Source organism: Callospermophilus lateralis, chromosome 2 (genome assembly GCF_048772815.1).
Source record: "Callospermophilus lateralis isolate mCalLat2 chromosome 2, mCalLat2.hap1, whole genome shotgun sequence".
Classification (NCBI taxonomy): Eukaryota; Metazoa; Chordata; class Mammalia; order Rodentia; family Sciuridae; genus Callospermophilus; species Callospermophilus lateralis.
The window spans coordinates 7,578,592-7,602,002 of record NC_135306.1 but is presented as its reverse complement, the minus strand read 5'-3'; the positions used below and the strand labels follow the sequence as shown (position 1 = coordinate 7,602,002).

Here is a 23,411-nt window from a genome sequence, read left to right as displayed (position 1 = left end):
TATGGAGGTGCTAAGCAACTCAGTGGGACCCTGTCTCTAAATAAAATAGAAAATAGGGCAGGGGATGTGGCTCAGTGGCCAAGTGCCCCTGAGTTCAATCCCCATACCAAATAAATAAATAAATAAAAACCAGGTTAAAACCTCAGAGTAGTTGAAACTCAAAAAGCATATTCTTGTGTGCCGGGGAGTAGAGTGGGAAGATGTAGCCATGCAGTCATCTCCAGATGCTGAGCTCTCCTGGGCAGGGAGCATGTTCCTTTAGTCCGTCCCCCTCAGCAGGGCTTATGCCTCATGTGCACGAGGTCTGACACTCACCTGCAGGGGACAGCCTACCTTTACACAGGTGGCAAATCACAAGGGTTTCTAATTTTGGAAAGAGAAGCTCTGCGCTCTCTGGTGCACTCACCGAGGCTGTTGAAAACGGTGCTGATGACACTACATCTAACAGCTACTCGCTTAGAGAGGAGCCTGTGTGCCACCTGCCCAACCATGCCACAGAGCTCGGCGTTCATGGCTGTGAACTTTCTGTGAACTGCCATCTATCCAAACTGTCACCAGAAATACGGTCAGCATGGTGTGTTTCCTATAGGACCTGGCGATGGGCACAGATGCTGAGGGGGAGAAGATCAAGGACCCCATGAGAGCCATCGTCCCCATTCTGTTGGATGCGAACGTCAGCACTTATGACAAAATCCGCATCATCCTCCTCTACATCTTTCTGAAGAATGGTAGGCAGGATGGGTGCACAGGGGCACAGGCTGGAAGAGGGGACACGAGGTGGAGAAGTGGTTTAGAAGACGTGGAAGGGGAAGGAAAATAAGATCTTCGTGTCCGGGAATGTGATGGAGTCCAACCAGTGGCACCCAGGGGCTGAGTTTCCCGCGACCCTGAGTACTAGGTAGATGAGGACGGGGAGCGGGGAGGCGAGGCTCTCGTTAGCTGCATCCCATTTGCAGTCTCTGATTTTAGAGAACTGATTTGTACCCGTGTCATAGTTGCCCAGAAGTGTCCACTGTGCAACAGATGGGTGTAGACGCCTGTCCAGTTCAACTTGGATGCAGCACAAGGGCGGGTAGTGATGAAAGCCAGGAGAGGGAGAGACAAACGGCCAGGACAGTGCTGAGGCCATCACTTAGGACAGGGCACCGCTGCCACTACTAGCTCCAGGGGAGATGGGACACTTATTTTGCCCTCATCTTAGAGTCTCACTGATGTGGTGGGCAGATCCCTTTCTGCTCAGAGACGGAAGCCGGTGGCTCTGCTTTGGAGCCTAGTGATGGGCAGGATGGGTGTGGTGACCAGGTGTCTTGTGTTCCCAGGCATCACTGAGGAAAACCTGAACAAACTGATCCAGCACGCCCAGATCCCCCCAGAGGACAGTGAGATCATCACCAACATGGCCCACCTGGGTGTGCCCATCGTCACGGATGTAAGGGCCAGCTGGCAGGTGGGGGGGGGCTGTTGTGTCTGCTCTTGCACGAGCCAACCAGCAGCACCTCCTGACCCCGGTGCACCTCACACTCAGGACAGGCAGTCAGGGAGTGGGGGAAGGACATATCAAAAGAGTGAAGGTGACTCACGAGTCCCACCTGTGCCGGTGACGGGAGTGCAGAGCTGTCAAACACAGCGGGTGTTTTTTCCTCTAATAGAGAGCAGGTGGGCTTTTTAACCACCTGGATTTTTTTTTTTTTAATGACATATATTTGACCCACATTTGCTATTTTTCATGACTTCAAAGAACCAAATTTGTTCCAGGTTCCTGAAAGGGATCCATCTTGGGCTATTTGGGGGGAAACTTGGCCCTTATAAGTCCTTGTCAGTGCTACTCTAAAGGAGGAACTTGGGAGAGGTTCCAGGGCCAGTGGAGGTCAGCGAGGCCCAGTGGCTCCTGCCTCAGTCTCATCTTGTATGTGCTTGGTTCAGTCCACGCTGCGCCGCAGGAGCAAGCCGGAGCGGAAGGAGCGCATCAGTGAGCAGACTTACCAACTCTCACGGTGGACCCCCATTATTAAGGACATCATGGAGGTCAGTGACTGGTAGGGATGTGGGGAGGGACATCCAGGGCTAGGGCTCTTCAATGGATGGTCCAGGTGCTTCCAGCATCCCCTGCTCTCAGGTGCAGTGACACCCCATGGTTTTCCCTTGAGGACGAACCTCCAGGCCTCCAGAGCCATCAGCCCCCTGGTCTTCTTTGTTCTGAGGCATCATGAAGAACTGGGAGACTGCCAGATGTAGACCCCAAAGAGCCACTCTCCTACTGTTCCTGTCTTGGAGGTCTAAGCCTCCTTGCTCTGGAGGCCCCTTGGTGGTGTGTGTCCGAAGCAGCCAGGCCCAACCTGTTATACTAGTTACTTGGGAAGGCTGAGGCAAGAGGATTGTAAGTTTGAGGTCAGCCTCAATAATTACTGAGGCCTTAAGCAACTTAGCAAGATCCTGTCCCAAAATAAAAAGAACTAGGGACATGGCTCTAGTAAAGCACCCCTGGGTTAATCACCAGCACCAAAAACCAAACAAACAAAAACAAAGCAAGTAGACCCATCATAGCATCTCACAGGTCAGATGAGGGCCGTGCACACGCTCTAGTGAGGACGTGCTGTGCCACATCTCGTGCCTCAGTGGGGAAGGGCCTGCCTGCCTCTTGTCCTGATGCTCTCTTCCTGGGCCCTCTGTTCTCACTGCCTCGCCTGGATTACTCTGACCCTTCCTGTCTACAACCTGAGTCCTGCTGTCCTTTAAAACTCCATGCGGTCTCACAGTGTCCAAATCCCGTCCCTCCCGTCTGGCCACCCAGCACCACCCCAAGGCCTGTGATCCTACTACGGTTTATGTGCGGGCTGCTGCTTACAGGCACGTGCTGCTCGGAGTTTGGGGTCATCTTATACCATGACCCTATCACCTGGACTGCCCCGTCCTCTGCACGGAGCCTCGTGCTGGGCTGCGAGCTAGGGCCGTGGGGCGGCGTCACTCCCTCCTCTCAGTCGGGCAGGAGGAAAGCCTGCGCTGGCCCCGCACTGGGTCTTCCAGGCTGGGATGAGACGCATGACTTCCGTCCTCGACAGGCAGGTAAACCAGGGCCCAGAGAGCAAGGGACTCGCCAGGATCCCTTGGCCCATCTCCCTGCAGCCAGGTTCCTGCTGAAGGATGCGTTAGAGGTCATCTGCAGGCACCATAGCAACGGGGCCGCCATCGTGTGCAGCTAGAACACACCAATAAAACACGGAGAAAATGAGTGTATTTAAATAGAGTGAGTCAGGGTCCTATTTTTAAAACCCTCAAACAAAAGGCTGGGTGGACAAGAAACATTAAGAAGCAATTACCTCCTCCTCCTGGGAGCAGATCAACCCGCCTGTCTCTCCCGCCTTTGCGCCCCTTTCTTCCCTCCTCCCTGGTCCCCTCGGGAGACACGAGGTGGCGGTAGGAGGAGTGTGGATTCCTGGGCACCTACCAGACAGTCAGTGCTGAGAAGAGGAGAGGCCCTGTAGGTCCAGCCCCGCCAGGCTGGTGGCCAGTACCAGGGATTTAGTGGACACCAGGCCTGTATGTAGCTTCCAGCAGATTGTAAAAGGGAATAAACTAGAAAGAAATAAGAAAAAGGAATGCTTTTTGTTTTTCACACTTAAAGAGAAGGGCTGCAGCTATGTCGGCGTCACAGCTGGCTGTGGAGCCAGTGCCCAGAGGAGCCCTTTGTGGCTCTGGGGACTGCAGCAGGGGGAGGGGGGCTGTGGCTCTGCCGCTCACTCCTCAGCCGGCGGTGGTTCCCTCAGCCCTGGCAAGCACAGGGAAGGCCTGACCTCTGCCTTTCTTCTCCCCAGGACACAATCGAGGACAAACTTGACACCAAGCACTACCCGTACATCTCCACCCGCTCCTCTGCCTCCTTCAGCACCACCGCTGTCAGGTGCGTGGACACGGGAAAGGCGAGGGAGACGCCTGGTCGCAGTGAGATGGTAGGACCCATGAGGGCCCTCCCTCCTCTGTGCCCTCACCACAGCCTGGCTCCCCCTGGCTTCCCGCTCCTCACAGGCTCGTCCTCCACTGCTCCTTGCCCACTCCACATGGCCATGCAGCCTCCTTGCTCGTCTCTGAACCAGCTGGGCCTGTTTCTGCCTCAGGACCTTTGCCCATGCTTTTCTCTTTGCCTGAAATTATCTGTCTCCACAAGTTGGCTCTTGTCTTCTTCAGGTCGGCCATCAAGAGTTGCCTCCCTGGCCTTCCCTAACCTCCCTGTTTAAAGTCAGTAGACCAGGTTCATGGCAGCCCTGCCCCTGACAGCCCCGGTGTGGAAACAGCCCACCTACTGTCGATGTTCCACAGAATGTGGGGTGTACACGCAGAGGCTCCTGAGAACAGTCTGGGCCGAGCACACGAGCTGGAGACAGCACTGTTAGTGGCTCCAGAAAGGGCATCTGACGCTGGGGACTGCGGGTTGCCAGGGCAGATGCTCTTAGTCCCTCTGTCCTCTCATGCTAGTCCTGCTGTCTTCTCTCCCGCCTCTCCTCTGTCTTCATTTTAACCCCTTCCCAGGACCTGGGTGGCATCTGTGGCATTGGCACCCCCTCTGATGGCAAGCAGTGCTGGGGCCAGGCTGCTCGGGAGCCGTGGGGTGTCAGATTGCCAGGGAAGGAAGCGGAGAGTTTTAGGTTGGCCCGAACAGAGCCCCTGGGCCTTCCTGCCTGGGCAGGGCCTGCAGTGCCTCCCGAGCCTGGCTATGTCCGAGCAGGCTCTGCCCTTCCTTTCACTTTTCCTGTTTTCTTGTCCTAGCAGCTGCCACTTCCACCTGCTTCCCAGGTCCCTGTGCAGGGACAGGCCTGTCAAAGGGCTGCCAGGCTCTGGCTCCCCCTCCCCCATGCAGCCTAGACAGGCTCTGGGCCTCCCAGTACCTGACCCCATGACACTGAGCTCTGTCACTTCACCATTCAGACCTGCTGCTCTCCCCCACCCACCCTGTTAAACTGTGGCCCCGAGATGGGCACGGACGGCCTCTTTCCGGGAGAACCAATCCTCATGAGCCCTGGGCAGAATGTGTTTCCCAGGAGATCCGTGGGACAGTGTGGAGACAGACCTCAGATACTGTCATTGCTGCTCGGTGCCCTCAGTGTCCCAGACACACTCGATCTGGAGCAGACGTTGTACCTGTGAAGCTGCTGAACTTGAGCTGAGCTGAACCTCGACTGCGCACATGTCTGAGAGTGACAGTGTCACCACAGAGATGCTAGTAATGATCTTTGTGCAGCCGATGGCTCAGAGATTGCGCTGCAGCCCAGAAAGCGACAATTCTCAGATGGCTGCTCTGTGCTGGGAGCGGCACCGGCACTGGTGTGAACGTGAACGTGAGCGCGAGCGCTGGGTCTGCAGCACGGGGACTGTGAGCACAGACACTCACCTCGCCCCTCTCCTCTCCTCTCCCTCAGCGCCCGCTATGGGCACTGGCACAAGAACAAGGCCCCAGGGGAGTACCGCAGCGGGCCCCGCCTTATCATTTTCATCCTGGGGGGCGTGAGCCTGAACGAGATGCGCTGTGCTTACGAGGTGACCCAGGCCAACGGCAAGTGGGAAGTGCTGATAGGTGAGTAGCGCATGGGCTCCGGAGCAAGCAGCTGCCTCATCGCACTGTGACCCATCCCATGCTTTGGTGTTGCACCCTGTCTTAGGTTCCGCACTGCCCCAGCAAGACGTAGTCCTAGGTAACCGTTTGTGGGTGGCAGAAATTGAGGGGCTAACTGTCCCTTCCTCACATCTGCGTGGTGAGGTGGAAAGTGCCTGACCAGAGAATCCAGCAGACCTAGGCCCAAATGCGCTCTGCCACTGCCAAGCGGGGTCACCTGCAGCAAGTGTCGTGCCCTCTCCAAGCCTCCATCTGCTATGCAGCCACACAGGGCTCAGCACCCACACTTACAGCCTCCAGCTGGGCCCGAGGTGGGAGTGGCAGTGTCCTAGCATCAGGCCTCTTGGCCTGGACGCTGCGGAGGAGGTGGGAATTACCGCCTTCCTCCCCTCCTTCAGTGGGGAATGATGGACGTTGTGGGGAGATACCACCTGGAACCCCGTCCTGATCTCTGGGTTCTGTTGAGGGCTCCTCTGTCTGGCTCCTCCCTGGTTCTCGCTGCCGCAGCCTTTCCAGGATCTCATGCTGGTTTCTAGGAGAGGAAGCAGCGGCTCCAGCGGCCTCCTCCTTCCCCTCCAGGAGCCGCTGCAGTTTCTAGGGCTGGTGGGGGAAACGTGAGCTGGGAGAAATCTTGCTTTCTCCAGTCACCCTCCTTGTGTCCCTTCTTGCCCTTAACTCAATGGACTTGCCCCTGCCCAGGTGTCCCTCTTGCCACTGATTGGCAAGAGGCAACCACATGCACAGGCCTGGCCAAGCCCCATCCTCAGCGGGAACACACCCATGCTGAGCAAGGCCTGAAGTCAGAGACCTGGACCCTTAGGAAGGGGTGTGCTGTGCTCCCAGTGGGGACTTAGGCTCTCCGGGGTGAGGACTGCCTCGCGGCCACTTACACGTGACCTGCAGCAGGGGAGACCCTGAACTGCCCCAGAGGGAAGGCCTCTCTGACTTCTGCCCATAGGTGCCCACTACTGGTCATAACCCCAGGCTCAGTTAGTATCTCAGTAACAGGTATCAGTTTTATTTCTCCAATGTGGAACAGCCGGGTCACAGTGCCCCCAAAGCCATCCAAGAGAGCAGTCTCCATAAACCAGTCCGTATGACTGCTCCCGGGTTCCTCAAGATGGACCAGACGGGGTTCACCACCTTCTCACTACCACGACCCTCCCAGCTCCCTGGGCTTCCCTGTCTGGCCACCAGGCCTCCCTGTAATTATTTCTTTTTTTGTGGTGCAGGCCCCTGATCGGCTCTCTGTCCCCTGCTTGCCTGTGTTGCATGAATGTGTTGGGTAATCCCGAGCTCAAACACAGCTTTTCTGGACAGACGCTGTCACGGCTGGGCTTTGGGTGTGATCTTCCCCTTCCCCTTTGCACCAGCTTTGAGTTTCCCTGAGGGGAGGGGGAGCCTGGGGCTAGGATGTCACCCATGCAGGTTCATGGAGGCCTTGTGCAGACAGCCTATGTCCGCTGTGTGGCCTCAGCTGCTTCCTGCACGCCAGCCACTTTGCCTCTGTGTGCGCGTGTGCATGCACGTGTGCGCAAGCTGTGCATCTTGCTTCCTCACGCCTCATTGGCTGCGTACAGTGTAGGCCTAAGTTGGCATGCTCCTGTGACGTACCTTGTTCAAGCAGTCAGCTGGCCTCTGTTCTCCCGCAGGTTCTACTCACATTCTTACTCCCACCAAATTTCTCATGGACCTGAGACACCCCGACTTCAGGGAGTCCTCTAGGGTATCTTTTGAGGATCAGGCTCCAACAATGGAGTGAGAGCCAAAGAAACAAAGTAAAAGCAGCTTATTACAGAAAGAAACTCTTCCACTCTGAAGGGTTTTCTTTGATTATTCCGTCACTCTTTTTCTTTGGTTGTTTTTTTTCCCCCCCTTTTTAGTTTCTTATTTCTTTGATTTTCTTTTAACAAGAAAATGCTTGCAGTTCTTAACGCCGATTGAAAATGTGTTCAGTGTGCCTCGCGCCCTGCCCTGAAGCCCTTGGGGCTCCGACCTGTCAGCTCACTCATGCCCTGGGTGACATGCTGCCAGCTGGGCAGCTGCAGGCCACTGGGTGTAAATCAAAGTGACAGTGACTGCAGGAAGGTCCTCAGAGAGGGAGCTGGAAGCAGAGGGGCACTTGAGGCATGCCAAGCCTGCCGCCAGGAGTGGCCCTGTGGGCACCCTCAGGGAATGTAGGCATCCTGGTGGTGACTTGGCTTGGGAGGGTGAGAGTGCAGACCCGCGGCAGGGGCCGTGTCCAGCAGGCAGATCTCCAGGAGACCCAGGGGCGCCTGCTGGTGAGGAAGGCTTGGCCGGAAGCGTTAGAATAGACTCTGGACGTGCCAGAGGTAGGATGGGTACTTCCCAAGGAACGAGAGCTAAGTATTGGTTGGTCATGAGCTGCTTCACGTGCGCTTGGTGCACGCCAGTCCCCAGTGGGAGGGACTTCCGTCTCAAATTCCTCTGCTGAAATGGAACTTTATAGCCATTTGCTAAGAAAGTGCTTTTATTTTAATTCCCCTGTGGATCTTTGGAGAATCAAATAATTATACCCTCTCTTCTCTGATGTGTCTTGGTAAGGTCTGGAGCTTTTTTGGAGAAATTCACTCTTGACACTCTGTGGGGCTTTAAAGAACACCATCATTCTGGGTGTGATGGCGCATGCCTAATCTCTGCGATTAGGGAGGCTGAGGCAGGAGGACTGCCAGTTCAAGGAACTTAGCAAGATCCTGTCTCAAAATAAAAAGGGATGGGAGTGTAGCTCATGGGTAGAGGACCCCTGGGTTCAATATCAAGTATTGCAAAAAAGGAAGAGAGAGAGAGATTTTTGACAATGTTCTCATTCCTTCCTCTTTCCACCCTCCACTGTTAGGAAACTCCGAGAATGCGTTTAGGTGGCAGTGGCAGACTGATCACAAGCCCTCTGTCCCAGCATTAGTGTTGCATCCTTGTTGATGCTCAGGATTAGGCCACCTTTCGTGTCCCTGACTTTGATACTCCACTGACCATGGGCTCTGAAAACACCCTTTGCCCTGAGCCAAGTCGTGGCCCCATGAGTCAGGGGGCAGAGTCCTCTAAGCAGTGGAGAGTGACCTGAGCTGAGAGCCAGAAGTGGACTCCAGCTCTGCTCCTCCACGAGTACCTGTGTGACAGAGGTGGTCGCCCCCGTTCCCAGGCCACTGTATATGAGCACAAGGGGGATGAACTGCAGCACCCCAGGCTTCTTTGGGCTCTGGCGGTGGTAATTCAGTCAGTGCTCTTTCTCCTGAGTGTCAGGAGAATGGCCCTTCAGAACCTTGGCTTGGTGACATCAGAAGATGCTCACTTACATAAAGAAAATGGAGCTCCATCTGGAAGGGAGGAAGAGAGGCCACCACTTATCTCCTGCTCTTCCCTCTCCTTGGTAGAGGCTGGCATGCTCCAGGGAGCCAAAAGCTGAGTGCAGCAGCTAGTAGCCAGGTCAGGGAGCTGATGACAGCCCTGGCCTTGGCCCCCATCCTTCCTGGGCTCACCTTCCTCTAGACAGCAAGGCCCAGGGGGGAAGTAGGGATAAAAGCAATTGTTAGAAAGGAAGAGAGGGAGGGAGGGAGGGAGCAGAGAGAGTATTCCCTAGAAGCAGCTTGATGATTGTTAGATCAGGCACCCGGCCTGTGTGCAGGTGGCAAGCAGGTGTGTGACATTTGCTGCAAGATATATTTGAAGACTTCCAGAAGGACACACAAATGTTTGACAGCAGAACATTTGTAGGACCTAAAAGAATCGCACCACACCTCTCTCTAGCTCCTGAAGAAGCAGCCTTTCCTTTGCAGAAGCTTTCCTTGACATTCCATCACGACCCCAGAGAGGGCCAGCTGCTGTCAGCACAGAGCGGGTGTAGACAGACTCTAGTTATATATTCTTGGCTTTTGAAATAGTTTGCCAGGCAGTGTGGGTTTTACAGAGCTCAGCTAAGGAGCGGTGAGGCCCCAGGCATGGTGGCGCTCACCTTCAATCCCAGTGACTCAGGAGGCTAAGACAGGATTGAAAGTTCCTGGGCAACTTAGCAAAACCCTCAGCAAGTCAGTGAGACACTGACTCAAAATAAAAACAAATACAAAGGGCTGGGGAGGCGGCTCAGTAGAAGACACCACTGGGTTCAATCCCCAATCCCCGCTCCCGCCAAAAAAAAAAAAAAAAAAGCAAAACACAGAACCTAGTACCAACAAGGTCAGAGGTCAGGGAGCAGGTAGTCTGACCTGCCCTCCTGCTGTCCTGCAGACAACGCAGTCTCCAGTGAGCTTGAGTTCGCTCCTCCATACCAGCTTTGTGTTGGTCTGTCTTTTAAGAGGGATGAGTTTCCGCCTGCCCAGCACTGAGATGCCCCCAGCAGGCATTGTGCACGGTGACAGTACCTCACTCTGTCCTCTCTTTTGTCACTGAAGCACCTTCCCCAGGTCTGAATCACAGGGAGCCAGTGTGGACGGCAGAAGTGCAGGTCCACCGAGTCTCCTCGCAGTCGCCCAGTCACGCCTCTAAGCTGTCCACAAATGACATCTTTTGATTAGGTTCCATCTCTTTAGTTAATTTAAGCTAAAATACCACTCCTGAGGGGACGTGCAGGAGGCTGTGAAAGCAAATGGGAGAGCTCCTGGGCTGGGCTGGACCTCTTGGCTTGCACGTACTGCTTGTGGTTTTATGTTGAATCCTTTGTTTCTCTAGGTTGGGGGCAGGTGACAGCAGGGCTCAGGTCTGGACCTGGTTCAGAGCCCAGCTGCTGTTGAGCATCACTCGCATGTCCCCTCCCCTCCCAGGAGCCCCAGGGCGCCCAGAATCAAAAGACCAGAGGCCCTGCCATGCTACCAGCCCACCTTCAGACCTTCTTCTTGCCACATATGTTTGAAAGTGTGGGCTGGTCACCGCCCCAGCCCTGGAACCTCAGCTCACCTGCTTGCCCTTAAATGTGCCCATCCTCAGGCGCCTTCCTGGATATTCCTAGTCAGTAGATCTATTCCAGGCCGATGCAGGGACAGCCAGACCAGCTAGTCTGAGAACTCTTGGTGTCAGACCCCATCAGTGTAGAGAGAGAGACCTTCTCCCGTCACAGCTCGCCGTGTCTGGCCCATGGCTTTGGAATGTGGGGATAGCATTTGATTAGGTCTCTGCTGGGCTTAGGAAACCACTGCTCATGTTTCACAGTCATCCTGTGACATGGAACAGCAGGGACCCTCAGAGCAGTGAACCCACCTGCTACTGTCTTCTGGAGAGCTATGTGGTCAGCCACCAATGGATTCAAATTGAGAATATTTGAACATGTGACTTAGGGACCCCGGTTGTTGGTAGCATTCATGGTGGACATTGTTAGAACCATACAGAGCCCTGCGCGTCAGGCTTTGGCTTCCAGGTGATTTGGATTAATGCCAACCAGCCTGGTCCCTTTAAAGAGACCAGTAAGTGAAGGCCCAGGAATGGGCCTGTTGCTAGGGCCTTAGTGGCCTCATGGGCGGTCCCCAAGGCTAAGTCCTAGAGTTGTTCTTCAGTCAAGACTGGGAATGCTCAGTGATCAGATAATGTCAGGAAATTCTACAGCGGGAGTCCCTGCTCAATCCTGAATCTGCATGTAAATCAGAGGGGAGCACTTTCGGATCGGCATCTGATCAAAGGAACCCCTTTGGATTTCTCCTTGAAATTGAGTCTGCCTTCTTGTTTCCTGGAACCCTTTTAGGTGGCTGGGGAGTGGGGCATTGGGGACAGTGTTCTCTCGCAGGTGCACGCAGAAAACCCTAGCGCCTCCCATGCTGCATCCAGTCCGGCTTTCATATCCAGACACGCCGGCCGGACGCGGGGAGCTGGGATCTGGAGGCCCTCGTTCTGGCAACTGTTTCTGCTTCAGAATTGGAGACAAGCCTCAAAACATTTCTGTCCGTTCTCCTCTTTGCCTTTGAGCTCCTTTGGGACTAGTAGAAGATTCCTAAGCGCCCCACAGTGAATGTGGGAAGGGGTGCTGTAGAAACACCCAGGGTGTCACTGCTTGAGGAGCCTCAGGCCTGCAGATAGATAGCAGTTAGCCAGAGAGCGCAGGGGCCAGGGCAGGCTGCGTGCTCAGGGCATCGCGCTCTGCATCCCTGGGAAGTAACCGAGGACAGGCTCCCCACCCAGAGCAGCGAGTGGGGCCTGGGGCCTGGACCTCAGAGAGCAGGATGTTGAAAATTTCTCTCACACCAGAGCGAGTGTTGCAAGTTTCCTGCTGCTCTAGACCCACCAGGGAAGCCCCCAGCTCCCACAGCTCCAGGTCAGCCCAGCAGCAGTGGTGAGCGGCATCCTAGTGGAGGCACAGCCAGAAGCCAGTCCACTGCATTCTTTTGCCTGCCCTTGAAATGGAAATCTGGCTCCTGTGTTTCCGCTCCTCCTCTCCCGTGAGGCCCTCCCTTGCCCAGGTCTCCAGGGAGGCACATTTTCAAGAACGGACCTCTTTTGTTTAGTTCTTTCCCACCAGGATCTTTCTTTGAAGTCCACTGCTGCATGCGGCAGGTCTCATGCTCACAAGTCACCCAGTCACTTCTGTTCTGTTTGATCCAAGTCCATGGCCAAACCACACGATCCATGCATCATTTTTTACTGCACTTATTAGATCTCTTTCTCTCCTTATGAAAAAGGGCTTCATTTTTTATTTATTTAATTATTTATTTATTTATTTATTTTTACTTTTGCACTAGAAATATATCTAATTCCATTAGCTTAAACTTTTGCAAGCATTTCTAATCTCTTACAATGTGCGGTCTCTGCAAGGTAAGGCCTCAGGTCCCCGCCCTTTCCCTCACACCTGAGGTCCCACCCCCGGCAGGCAGCGCCAATCAGCTGGCTCCAAGGTCAGTGCACCCCACCCATGTCCTTGCGACCAGGCACACACAGACCCCTGCCAACCCCAGCCCATTCTCAACTTTTTCCCGTGGCCACGTCATTTGGAGTTTCTCTCCCTGGCCTCACCTTGAGATTGAGAAATGCCGCCACCCTGTCACCTGACAGTTGGTGCTGGCTCTGAGGAGAGGTGGGTTCCCTGCTACAGCCTGGGACCTGCTGAGCCAGAGGATGCATTTTGTTTCGCCACAGCCCTCGCTGTCTCCCTGGCCTCCTGTGACAGGGGCCTAGACTTCCAGCCCCAGCCCCCTCCAGGCTTCCATGGACCCAGACCAGGGTGGGGGAGGCGGATGGGTGCAGATCTGGGTGTGGAGAAGGGCAGGAGAGGAGGATGGGGAGCTAGAGCAGGTGAGCTCACTGTCTTCTCTGCCTCCCCAGGATCCACGCACATTCTCACCCCACAGAAACTGCTGGACACGCTGAAGAAACTGAATAAAACAGAAGAAGAAATAAGCAGTTAAACAATAAGCCGCCCCTCCAAGCCGCGCCCTCCCACTGCTCTGAGCCCCTAGCGCAGGCCGGTTTCTCTGCTGCCTCCCCGCCCTGCACGCCCTGGCCGGCCCGCGCTGTGTTTAATGATGCCCTCCTCCAGTGTGAACCGAGAATAATGCATTGTGTTTTTTAAAAAGATATATATGTATCCTACAAGAAGTTCCTGTGCAAGCTGCAGAAATTTTGGAATTCTTGAGAATGAATGGACTCCTCCCCCTCATTTATGATCCTGTGACCTTGTACATAGCCACCTTTGTTGCGTGCAAACTGCTCGAGTTCGGAAAGGTAGAAGTCTGGGTCTTTTAAAAATGTGTATTGGGTTTTTCCTGTTCTTGCTGGGAATCGCAGAGCTGTCTGTGTCCTTTAGATATTTCACACTGAGGATTAATCTGTTACCTCCTCTCCTGTTCCTACTCCTCGGTGTCTGCTCACATCCAGATAAGCTGGGAAGTGACTATCAGGGGAAAGACACCTCACAAGGCTGAGATGGAACCGGCTCTTTGCTTTCCCTCCCAGCTTGTGCCCCAGAGATGCAGCTGTGGGTGGGGCTGGGAGTGTCCATGAGGCCAGGCTGGGTGTCCCCTGGTGTCTTCCACAGTGTGGCCCTGCTTCCCCAGGCCTGTGGCCACACTGTGTGACCCTGAGAAAGGTCCTTCCCAGCCTAGGTCACTATGCACAAGACAATGAAAAGCAGACTCCTCCCCAGACGGAGAAGCAGTTAGGGTTGACCCACTGACCAGGTCCCTTGCCTGGGGCATCACCCCTCACAGCTCCTGTTCCCCAGAAGGGTCAGCCTGGGTTGAGTTCAAGGTCAGGACTGGACTGGAACAGGTGGTTCCTGACAGCCGTGGAGAAGGGCCCGTCTGGCTGATGCTGACGCTGTCCCCACTCCACACGCAGCCTTGTCAGGTTGTCCTCAGTTTAAGATACTTTGTGGTACTTTATTTTGCGTGGTGTGCAGTCATATGTCATCATGGTTGTGAGAGGCCCATCGTCTTTCTCCTGTGCAATCGTATCGCTGTGAAGCAGAGGGGAAGAGCAGGTGCTGGAGGTGCGCCCGTCCCCAGGTCTCGGCAGCTCCCGTCTCAGGAGCGAGCACACGTCGTTCTGCTGCTGTTGTCGTGAAATATAATGACAGTGGAAGTCACAAAAAATGTCCCCTGCCCCGGCCCTTGCCGCCCTTGCCTCCCGCAGACTGTGTGTATATTACTGTGTCTCGTGATGTCCTTGCAAACGTGATGTGCGCTTGCCCCGCCCGCCCGCCCGCCTTCCTTGGAGAACAGTCCTGGACGCACTGTCACTGTGGTGTCCTCTCCTGCTGGCTCTGGAATCTCCTGTGCACTCTACTTAGCTCCCAGGTCTCCTGTCGCCTTCTCCCCTTGAGATCCTGCCTCCTTAGGACAGAACCCTAGGACCTGCGCTGGTTGGTTTCTTATGGTCCCCGCTTGTTTTGTCCCCTCCCCACAACCAAGCAACGCTCACGCTTTAGGACCTTGTTTGTCAAACATGTTGGTTTTCCTTTCTCTGTTATTTATATAAAAAATAATTTATCAAAAGGATATTTTAAAAAAAAAAGCTAGTCTGTCTTGAAACTTGTTTACCTTGAAATTATCAGAATCTCAGTGTTTGAAAGTATTGAAGCACAAACATGTATCCTCCATACCGTTCTGTACTGAAGCACTTGAGTCTAATAAATAAAGAATCAGCGCCCACTGCTGCTGTCCAGGGCCCCGGGCTGCTTTTACTTTGGGGAGTAGAAGGAGAAAGGCTGCACGATGGTCATGCAGAGGAGGCCGCCACCCCATGTTGTGGCTCGAAGCCTTCCAGATCCAGGTCACTGCTGCCTGCATTAGGTCTGTACCGTCTCAGGTTCTGGGACAATCCACGGAGCTTGCCTCGGCACTGCCTAGAAATGAGGCAGTCCTTCGCTGTCCCACCCTCTGCAGAGGCCTCTGCTCAGACACTGCAGGGATCAGATGCCACTCCAGCATGGTGCCCCTGTATTCAGGGCATCCCTTCACCCGGGTCACTGTCCCCCACTCCTAGCCCATGTGTGTGATGACCTGCTTCCAGGTTGGAATCTGGTGCAAGTCCAGCAGGTCTTAAAACTTGCTTGGGATCCCCCCAGGGAGACTTGTAACTAGACCCTGAAATCAGAGTCAGGGTCACACAGGGAATCTGCTGGAATGCCGGGCACAGGGCAATGGAGCTTTTTGAACGAGCTTTTTTTCCACTTTTTTGTCCTTGGGGCCTCTGAAATGCTGTTCTGCTGTGGTTTGGGTAGAGTTTGAGCTTGTGCCAAGGGTTCGTGTGTTGGGACCTTGGTCCTCAGTGTATCGGTGCTGGGAGGCCGGAGCGGGGTGGGGGCTGGGGGCTAGTGAGAAATAACTAGGCGGTGAAAGGGTGCTGCCCTGGGAAGGAATTAGTGGGGTTCTTATTCCCCTCCTAGGACTTTGGCTTCCCGTCTTGCCATGCGATCACTCACTCAAGTGTTCCACCATGATGCTCTTAGCCATGAGGTCCTGACCAGAGCTGATCCCAGGCCATGCCCTTGAGTCTCTAAAATAGTAGCTAAATAAACCCATTTTCTTCGTATATTACCCAGCCTCGGGTATTTCATCATAAGAACAGAAAATGGACAAAGGCACCTTCATAACATGGAGAAATTTAACAACTCGAGGCTGATTGCTAGAATCTGTACTGCCATATCCCTGGTGAGACCTGTCTTGTAAGGAAGTGACGATGACAACAACTGTTTATCAACATACCAGGCCACTCACAAACCTTATCCTTAGATAGGTCCTCGCCCAGTTTACAAATAAGAAGCTGAGGCTCAGAGAGATGCAGAAACTCACAAAGCTCACTCTCCTGGGGGCATCTGACACCCTTTGTCAGTCATTTCTTCACCAGGAACAAAAACTCCATAGAATAAGACCCAAGATTGGAGTTTTTAAATTCTAAATTGTTCTAAACTAAGTTCACATTAAAGCAAAGTAGATCCAGTTTGCTTTTTCTCCCCAGGGCTGTCTGTTCCTGCAGGCCAGGGGACGGCTCTCTAGTCTCTGATTTCTTTCTGACATCCTTCCGTCCTGGCTTTCCATCACTTCTGTCTCTCCCTCCTCCCTCACTGCCAACCAAGAGCAAATGAGAGTGGCACCTTGCACTCGGGCCAAGGTCCTATTCTCTGTTTAGTGCAGCCCAGAGGAAGCCAGTGGCTCTTCCCCAGGGGTCTCCAGTGGTGCTCTGTCCTGAGGGGAAGGGTCTGAACCAACTGAAGCTTATTCAAAGCACCAATCTCTAACCGCCTGGTCCCAATGCCAAGATGGGCCCCTGCGCTGCAGCTGTCACCCTGCCCTTCCAGAGGCCCAGGTCCACGCCAGAGACTTCAGCAGAGCCAGCTGAGGGGCCTGTACATGCCTTTCGGTGTCACACTGGGCATTTGTTCCTGGAGAGGCAGCGTGGCCAGGGGAAACAACCTCAGCGACAGGCAGCCCCGGGCGGAATCCACCCTTGGCCTCTTTCCACGTGAATTCGATGAGGGACTTTGCTCCCTCCTATGATGCCCATGGAGGAGTGCGGCTGGCCTGGCGCATCGTACCAAGTAAGTGCTCAGTCATCAGTGAGGACGAAGATGAGGCCTGGGGAAAAAGAGTGCACACGCTCATAAATTAAAAAGGGGCCAAATGCCCACTGACTAGAGATGGACACGTCATACACTCACCCAGAGAATACTTAAAGGCAGTTAAAAATGCATGGCCTCCAGCGGCCGACACCAACACGAGTAACTCTAAGGAGCTTGCCGTTGAGTGAAGAGCGAGGACGCGCAGAGTGATGCATTCATACAAAGCTGGAGCCTCACGAAAAGCACCGTAGGGTGCTGGGGTACAGTTCAGTGGCAGAGTGCCTGCTCGTGTGCATAAGGCCGGAGTTCCATCCCCAGCACCACACCCCCAAAAAAAGGCACTTAGCGCTGGGTTGGTGGAGCAGGTGCTAACGTGTCACTTAGGGTCGCATGGGTTGTAAATGTGTAAGAACATGCAGAGGTGTGGTAAGTACCCAAGTCTGAGCAGTGCTGCCCCTGGGGACAGGACGTTGCTACCGTGCCACCTCCTACCCTCAACCAAGACGAACCAGGGGCTCAACAGGGCTTCCTTGAGCCAAAAGAAAACAGAGATGCTAATTCTAACAATGGCTAAAGACACTGAGCGCTCAGGCCCAGCAGGCTTTCCAAGTGCCTCATTGTCCTTATCAGCCCTCCTCCACAGGGGGACACAAATGTGCAGAGGGACCAAGTAACTTGGCTAAGGTCCCCACCCCATGCCCAGTCTGACTGCAGGGCCACGTTCTGCTCTCGCAGGTAGACACTGTCAGCAGATGTCGATGGTGGGATTCTGCAGAATGCAGGTCTGCAGGGGCTGGAACAAGTAAGTGACTTTAGGATGATGACGGTTTTTCACAGAGAAGCCAAAGAAGAGAGAAGGAGAAAAATTTGTTCTCCTGAGCCAGTGAGTTACCCTTCCCTGTTCCCCCTGATTGCCAGAATATGTGCATGTCCATGTTTGTGTGTGCATTTCTATGAATATGCATATATATATATATATATATATATATATATATATATATATATATATATATATATTCATGGTACCTATGACTAGATATATAAAGAACTCCTGCAACCCAACAATAAAAAATGACCTGATAGAAAGTAGGCAAAGGACTTGAATAGACACTTCTCCAAGGAAGATAAGCAAGTGGCCAATAAGCACATGAAACAATGTTATCTTATTCGGGAACTGCAGACCAAAAAAAAAAAAAATAACAACAAGTATTGGTGTGGATGTGGAACAACTGGAACTCTTGTGCATTGTTGGTGGGAATGTAAAATTGTGCAGCTGCCATGGAAAACAATGTGGAATTTCCTCAAAAGATTAAAAACAGCCAAGTGTGGTGGTGCATGCCTGTAATCCCAGCAAACAGGGAGGCTGAGGCAGGAGGATTGCAATTTCAAGGCCAATCTGGGCAACTTAGACCCTATCTCAAATATAATATATAAAGGGCTGGGGATGCAGTTCAGTGGCAGAGCGACCCTGGGTTCACTCCTAGTACCAAAAAGGAAAATTAAAAACAGAGGGCTGGGGTTGTGGCTCAGTGATAGAGCACTTACCTGGCATGTGTGAGGCACTGGGTTCGATTCTCAGCAGCACATATAAATAAACTTCCATCAACAACTAAAAAAAAAATTTTTTTTAATTAAAAATGGTGGAGGCTGGGGCTCAGTGATAGAGCACTTGCCTGGCATGTGTGAGGCACTGGGTTCAATTCTCAGCACCGCACATAAATACAATAAAATAAAGGTCTATCAACAACTAAAAAAGAAAATAATTAAAAATAGAACTGCCACATGATCCAGTAATTCTTCTTTCCAAAGAGTTGAAATAAGGGATTGAAGAGATATTGGTACAACTCTGTTCATTATTTGCAGTAACCAAAAAACTAAAGCAGCCCAAGTGTCTAACAATGGATAAATAGTTAAACAAAGCACAGAAGAACATTATTTAGCCTTGAAAAGGAAGGAAATTCTGATGCATGCTACAACATGGAGGACCCGGAAAACATTATGCTAAGCCAGTCGTTACAAAACATAAGCAATGTGAGATTCCTCTTATATAAGGAACCCTGACTAGTCAAACACATAAAGACAGAAAGAATGGTGGCTTCTAAGGCCTGGGGAGGCGGGATGTGGAGAGTTACTGGGTTTTGTTTTGTTGGTGCTGGTGATCAAACCCAGGGCCTTGTGTGTGCCAGGCAAGTGCTCTGCCACTGAGCCACATCACCAGTCAGGAATTAGTGCTTAATGGGGGCATTTGGTTTGAAGACCGAGTTCTGGGGATGAACAATGGTGACGGAAGAACGACATAGTGAACGGGATTCATGCCACAGAGCTGGATGCTTTAAAAATGGTGAAGATAGTAAATTTTGTTTTTTTATCACAATTAAAATAGAAATAAAATTTTAACAAGCTCTCTGTTCAGAAGCGGTTTTCCAGCGAGCTGATGCTCATTTTGCAAGCCAAGGGCCACTGAGCCTGGTGCTGAAAGGGTCTTGGAGCCTGAGCAGTGGGCGGGGGGAGGGGCCTGGCTACAGGAAGGAAGGGGGCTGCCCTGCACACCAGCCACCTTGCCAGGCTCCCAAGGACTGGTTATCCATGGGCAATGTCCCCCTGATCTGATTCAGAGCTGAAGGAACAGTACCAGGTAGACCTGGGTGTGGGAGGTCTCTCCGCGTGCCGGGTGAGGCACTGTGACTGCACATTTCCATGTGGACAGTCCCAAGGACACAGACTGAGAACACTTCTTCACACTGAGCATGCCACTGCAAGGATGGTGAGTAAGGAGCTTGTTTGAGTGACTTCTCTTCAGGGTCTTGGGTGACCTCTCTCTCCAGAGTCCAAATATGCTTTTATTAAGCTGGATTCCAAGACCACACCAAATCCTGAAACAAAACTGAAGAAACTCTTTTCAAAACTGAAATCCATCCGAGTGGATGCAGATGAGACGATGGTAGAGGTGGCCACGGCACTTCGCTGCCTCCCTGTTTGCTCAGGGATGCCCTGGACTTGCTTTGATCACAGTGGCAAGTTTGTGCTGGTCCCACATCTAGACATACAGGCCTTGTGACTTCTGCTCTGGTGCTCTTGTGACTGGTTCTGAGACTCCATGGGAGCAAGCTGAGCAAGCCTGGTGATGAGACACTGTCCTATCATCCCACCATTGTCCCAACAGCAACCTGCCTTAGACACAAGGACCAGCTGGCCCATGACCCACCCACAGCTGACTGCAGGTGCCTGGGTGAGCCCAGCTGAGATCAGAGCAGCCAGGACCACACCACAAGAACCCCCAGGGAACCTTCTAAATGGCTGTCTTCCTAAGCCACTGAATTTTGGGGTGGTTTGTTATGCAACAAAGGTAAATGATGTGAAGTAGCTTCACTGGGCTTTTTGCCCCAGCCCCTCACACTGGGGAGTGAGCCTAAGGGTGCTCTATTACTAAGTTACATCCCCAGCCCTTTTAACAATTTTTATTTATTATTTATTTATGTATTTATTATTTGGGCGAGGGGGGGTTACCAGGGCACTCAACCACTGAGCCACATCCCCAGCCTTATTTTGTATTTTGTTTAGAGACAGGGTCTCACTGTGTTGCTTAGGGCCTCACTGAGTTGCTAAGGCTGGCTTTGAACTCGCAATCTTCCTGTCTCAGCCTCCTGAGCCACTGGGATTACAGGTGTGCGCCACCATGCCCAGCTATTTTGTAAATATATATAATTTTTAGTTGTAGATGAACAACTAAAAATTATATATATTTTGTTTATTTATTTGTTGACATGGTGCTGAGAATCAAACCCAGTGGCTCACATATGCTAGACAAGTTCTCTTCCACTGAGCCACAACCACAGCCCCTAATTTTTTTCATTTTGAGACAGGGTCTAGCTAAGTTATACAGGCTGCCTCAAACTTGCAATCCTGCCTTGGCCTCCCAAGTAGCTGGGATTACAAGTCTGTGCCACTGCACCAGTTCTGATACAAGATTTTAACTTGGCCTCCATAGTCAAACATTTTACCTTCTGGCTTTTAAGTTTGTGATATACTTACCAACCCAGTGTGTGACAGGGCAGAGTATATTTTAGTAAGGAACTCATAGCTGTCAAGGACATGTTTGTTAGGGCTGGGGTTGTGCCTCAGTGGCAGAGCACTTGCCTAGCATGTGTGAGGCACTGAGTTTGATCCTCAGCACCACATAAAACTAAATAAATAATAAAGGTACATCAAAAACTAAAAAATATTTTTTTAAAAAAAGAGGACATGGACTGGGATTGTGGCTCAGCAGTAGAGCATTTGCTTCGCACGTGGGAGACCCTGGGTTCGATCCTCAGCACCACATACAAACAAAGATGTTGTGTCTGCCGAAAATTAAAAAGTAAATATTAAAAAAAAATTATTAAAAAAAAAGAAAGGTGTTGTGTCCAACTACAACTAAAAAATAAATATAAAAAAATTTTTTAAAAAGAGGACAAGTTTGCTTGTAATATCAACAATTCTTGGGATGGGAGTGTAACTCAGTGGTAGAGCACTTGTCCACCACACATGAGGCCCTGAACTTGACCCCAGCATCACAATAAAAATAAAACCTCAAGATGTTGTATCCGCCAAAAAATAAATAAATATTAAAAATTAAAAAAAAAAATCGGGCTGGGGATGTGGCTCAAGCGGTAGCACGCTTGCCTGGCATGCGTGCGACCCAGGTTCGATCCTCAGCACCACATACAAACAAAGATGTTGTATCCACTGAAAAATAAATAAATATTAAAAATTTTTAAAAAATTAAAAAAAATAAATAAATAAAGCCTCTCTGACACACATGCCTTTTCCCAAGTTAAAAGGTTCCACTTTGGGACAGTAGAATGAGACAGACATTATTACCCTACATGCATGTCTGATTGCACTACTGGAGTGACTCTGCACCATGTAGAGCCAGCGGAAAGAGAAGTTGTGTCCCATTTGTGTACAATGGGTCAAAATGCATTCTACTGTCATGTATAACTAATTAGAACAAATTTAAAAGTTAAAAAAAAAAAAAAAGAAGAAGTTGTTTCCAGTTTGGTAGAAACAGAGTAAAATTAAGACCTGACCTGCTATTCAAGTCCCTGATCCAGATGAACACCGTGTCCTCGGTGGCTGCAAACAATCCCCGCCCCGTTGGCCATGGGAGAGTATTCTAATTTAGTTTTAGGTGTATTTTTTTACTTAAAACTTTTTGATAAGCCTTTTTCAAATTTACACAGAGCTGTGGGCTGTGTGTGCTCGCAACCCGCAACCCGTTTAGTAGACTCCAATTACCATCAACGTAGGCACACTGCGACCGCTTCCCAGCTGTTACAGACTGGCGCTCTCAGCCCAGCCACCTCCCGGCAACGTGCCTCCTCCATCCAGTCCTCATCTCGTGCCCCAGGCCGGTGATGGTTTGGGCACGGACATGGTCAGTTCCCCAGAGCTAGGGGCTTCCGGAAGGGCTTCTAGAAGGGGATCCTTGCTGAAAACAAGAGACCCAGAAAGCACAAGGGAAATGCTCCTTTGCCTTCTGCCGGGCACAGGCCAGTCTCCCTGCGATGCTCCGCGCTGGGCATCTCCTGGGTTCCCGGGAGAGCCGACTCGACCGGACAGAGGGATGCTTCAGGTGCAGCACTGGCCACCCCGGGGCTGTCCCTGCTCCCAGCGACGGCCTCCCACAGGACCGACTTATTGGTGTCTCACTGAAGCCAAAATGTCACAGAAACGCTCCGCGGATGGGCACGGCCGCTCCCCGCGAAGGCGGCGCCGGACAGCGCAAGGAGCTGCCGCCAGAGCTCCCCCTGCCCCGCCGGCCCACTGCCTCTCGGCCACAGTAGAGCTGACGCTGAAGGCCTGGGCGGCTAGCGCGTCGCCGGGCCCCACGGGCTGCGCTTTCTCACTGCGGCTGGACAGTGTGACGAAGGAGGCCGCCTCTCCACGCCTCCCCACGTACCTGAGCCTCCACTGTGGGATTCAGGGAGCTTTCAACCAGGGGGCGGGGCTTGCAGGACACAGGCTCCCTGATAGGCTTGCCGCGGTCGGGCCTCGGGGATTGGCAGGCTTCTAAAGCCCAACTCATGCAGGGATTGGTTGCCTCTGGATTGAAGGTGGGGTTTCTGGAGTAAAACAACTGCTGATTGGCTGGCTGTCTTTCCAAGCCGGTGATACTGAAGTGGTCAACCGTTCCTTGGTAACCAGGGTTTACAACTGGTTCTGCTGGTTGGTTACCTAGTATCAAGACCACAGAACGGGCACTTTTCCCAGTTTGACTGCATAATTGTTACCAGCCCGGCTTTAGAGTTGGGCCTGGATTTGACTCCCGACTTCCCTGTGAGACTTAGCGGAGTTACCCTCAATTTTCTTTTCTTTCTTTTTTTTTTTTTTTTAAGAGAGAGAGGGAGGTTTTTTTGTTGTTGTTGTTTTTTGTTTTTAAATTTTATTTTTCAGTTTTCGGCGGACACAACATCTTTGTTTGTATGTGGTGCTGAGGATCGAACCCAGGCCGCACGCATGCCAGGCCAGCGCGCTACCACTTGAGCCACATCCCCAGCCCTACCCTCAATTTTCACATTGATATAATAGGAGTAATATAAGTGTCTTCTATATGGGCCTTCTGTAAGGATTAAATATGATCATCTGTGCACAGCCCTTAGGACAATGCTTAGTACATAGTAAAAGTTGCAGTTGCCACTCCAGGGTGGCCATGCTAACCTTCTAATAAATTACCCCTCCACCCACGCCTATCTTTCACCTTATACCACTGGGTAGATCTTTCACAATTTGGAACTTGTGTTCCTATTGCTGATTGTATAATAAGCATGCTCC

The 23,411-nt window shown here is 52.1% G+C and overlaps 1 protein-coding gene across 1 annotated transcript in view; it reads left to right on the top strand.

Moving 5' to 3' along the window:
* The window catches only part of Stxbp1 (syntaxin binding protein 1), a 67,213-nt gene extending 52,535 nt beyond the window's left edge, over positions 1–14,678 (top strand). The window contains exons 14-19 of the mRNA XM_076845430.1: positions 590–728; positions 1,320–1,429; positions 1,924–2,025; positions 3,813–3,898; positions 5,412–5,566; positions 12,863–14,678. Of these exons, the coding sequence (XP_076701545.1) occupies positions 590–728; positions 1,320–1,429; positions 1,924–2,025; positions 3,813–3,898; positions 5,412–5,566; positions 12,863–12,945 (675 nt within the window). The 3' untranslated portion in view covers positions 12,946–14,678. The remainder of the gene's footprint in view (positions 1–589; positions 729–1,319; positions 1,430–1,923; positions 2,026–3,812; positions 3,899–5,411; positions 5,567–12,862) is intronic.
* The last annotated feature ends 8,733 nt before the right edge of the window (positions 14,679–23,411 follow it).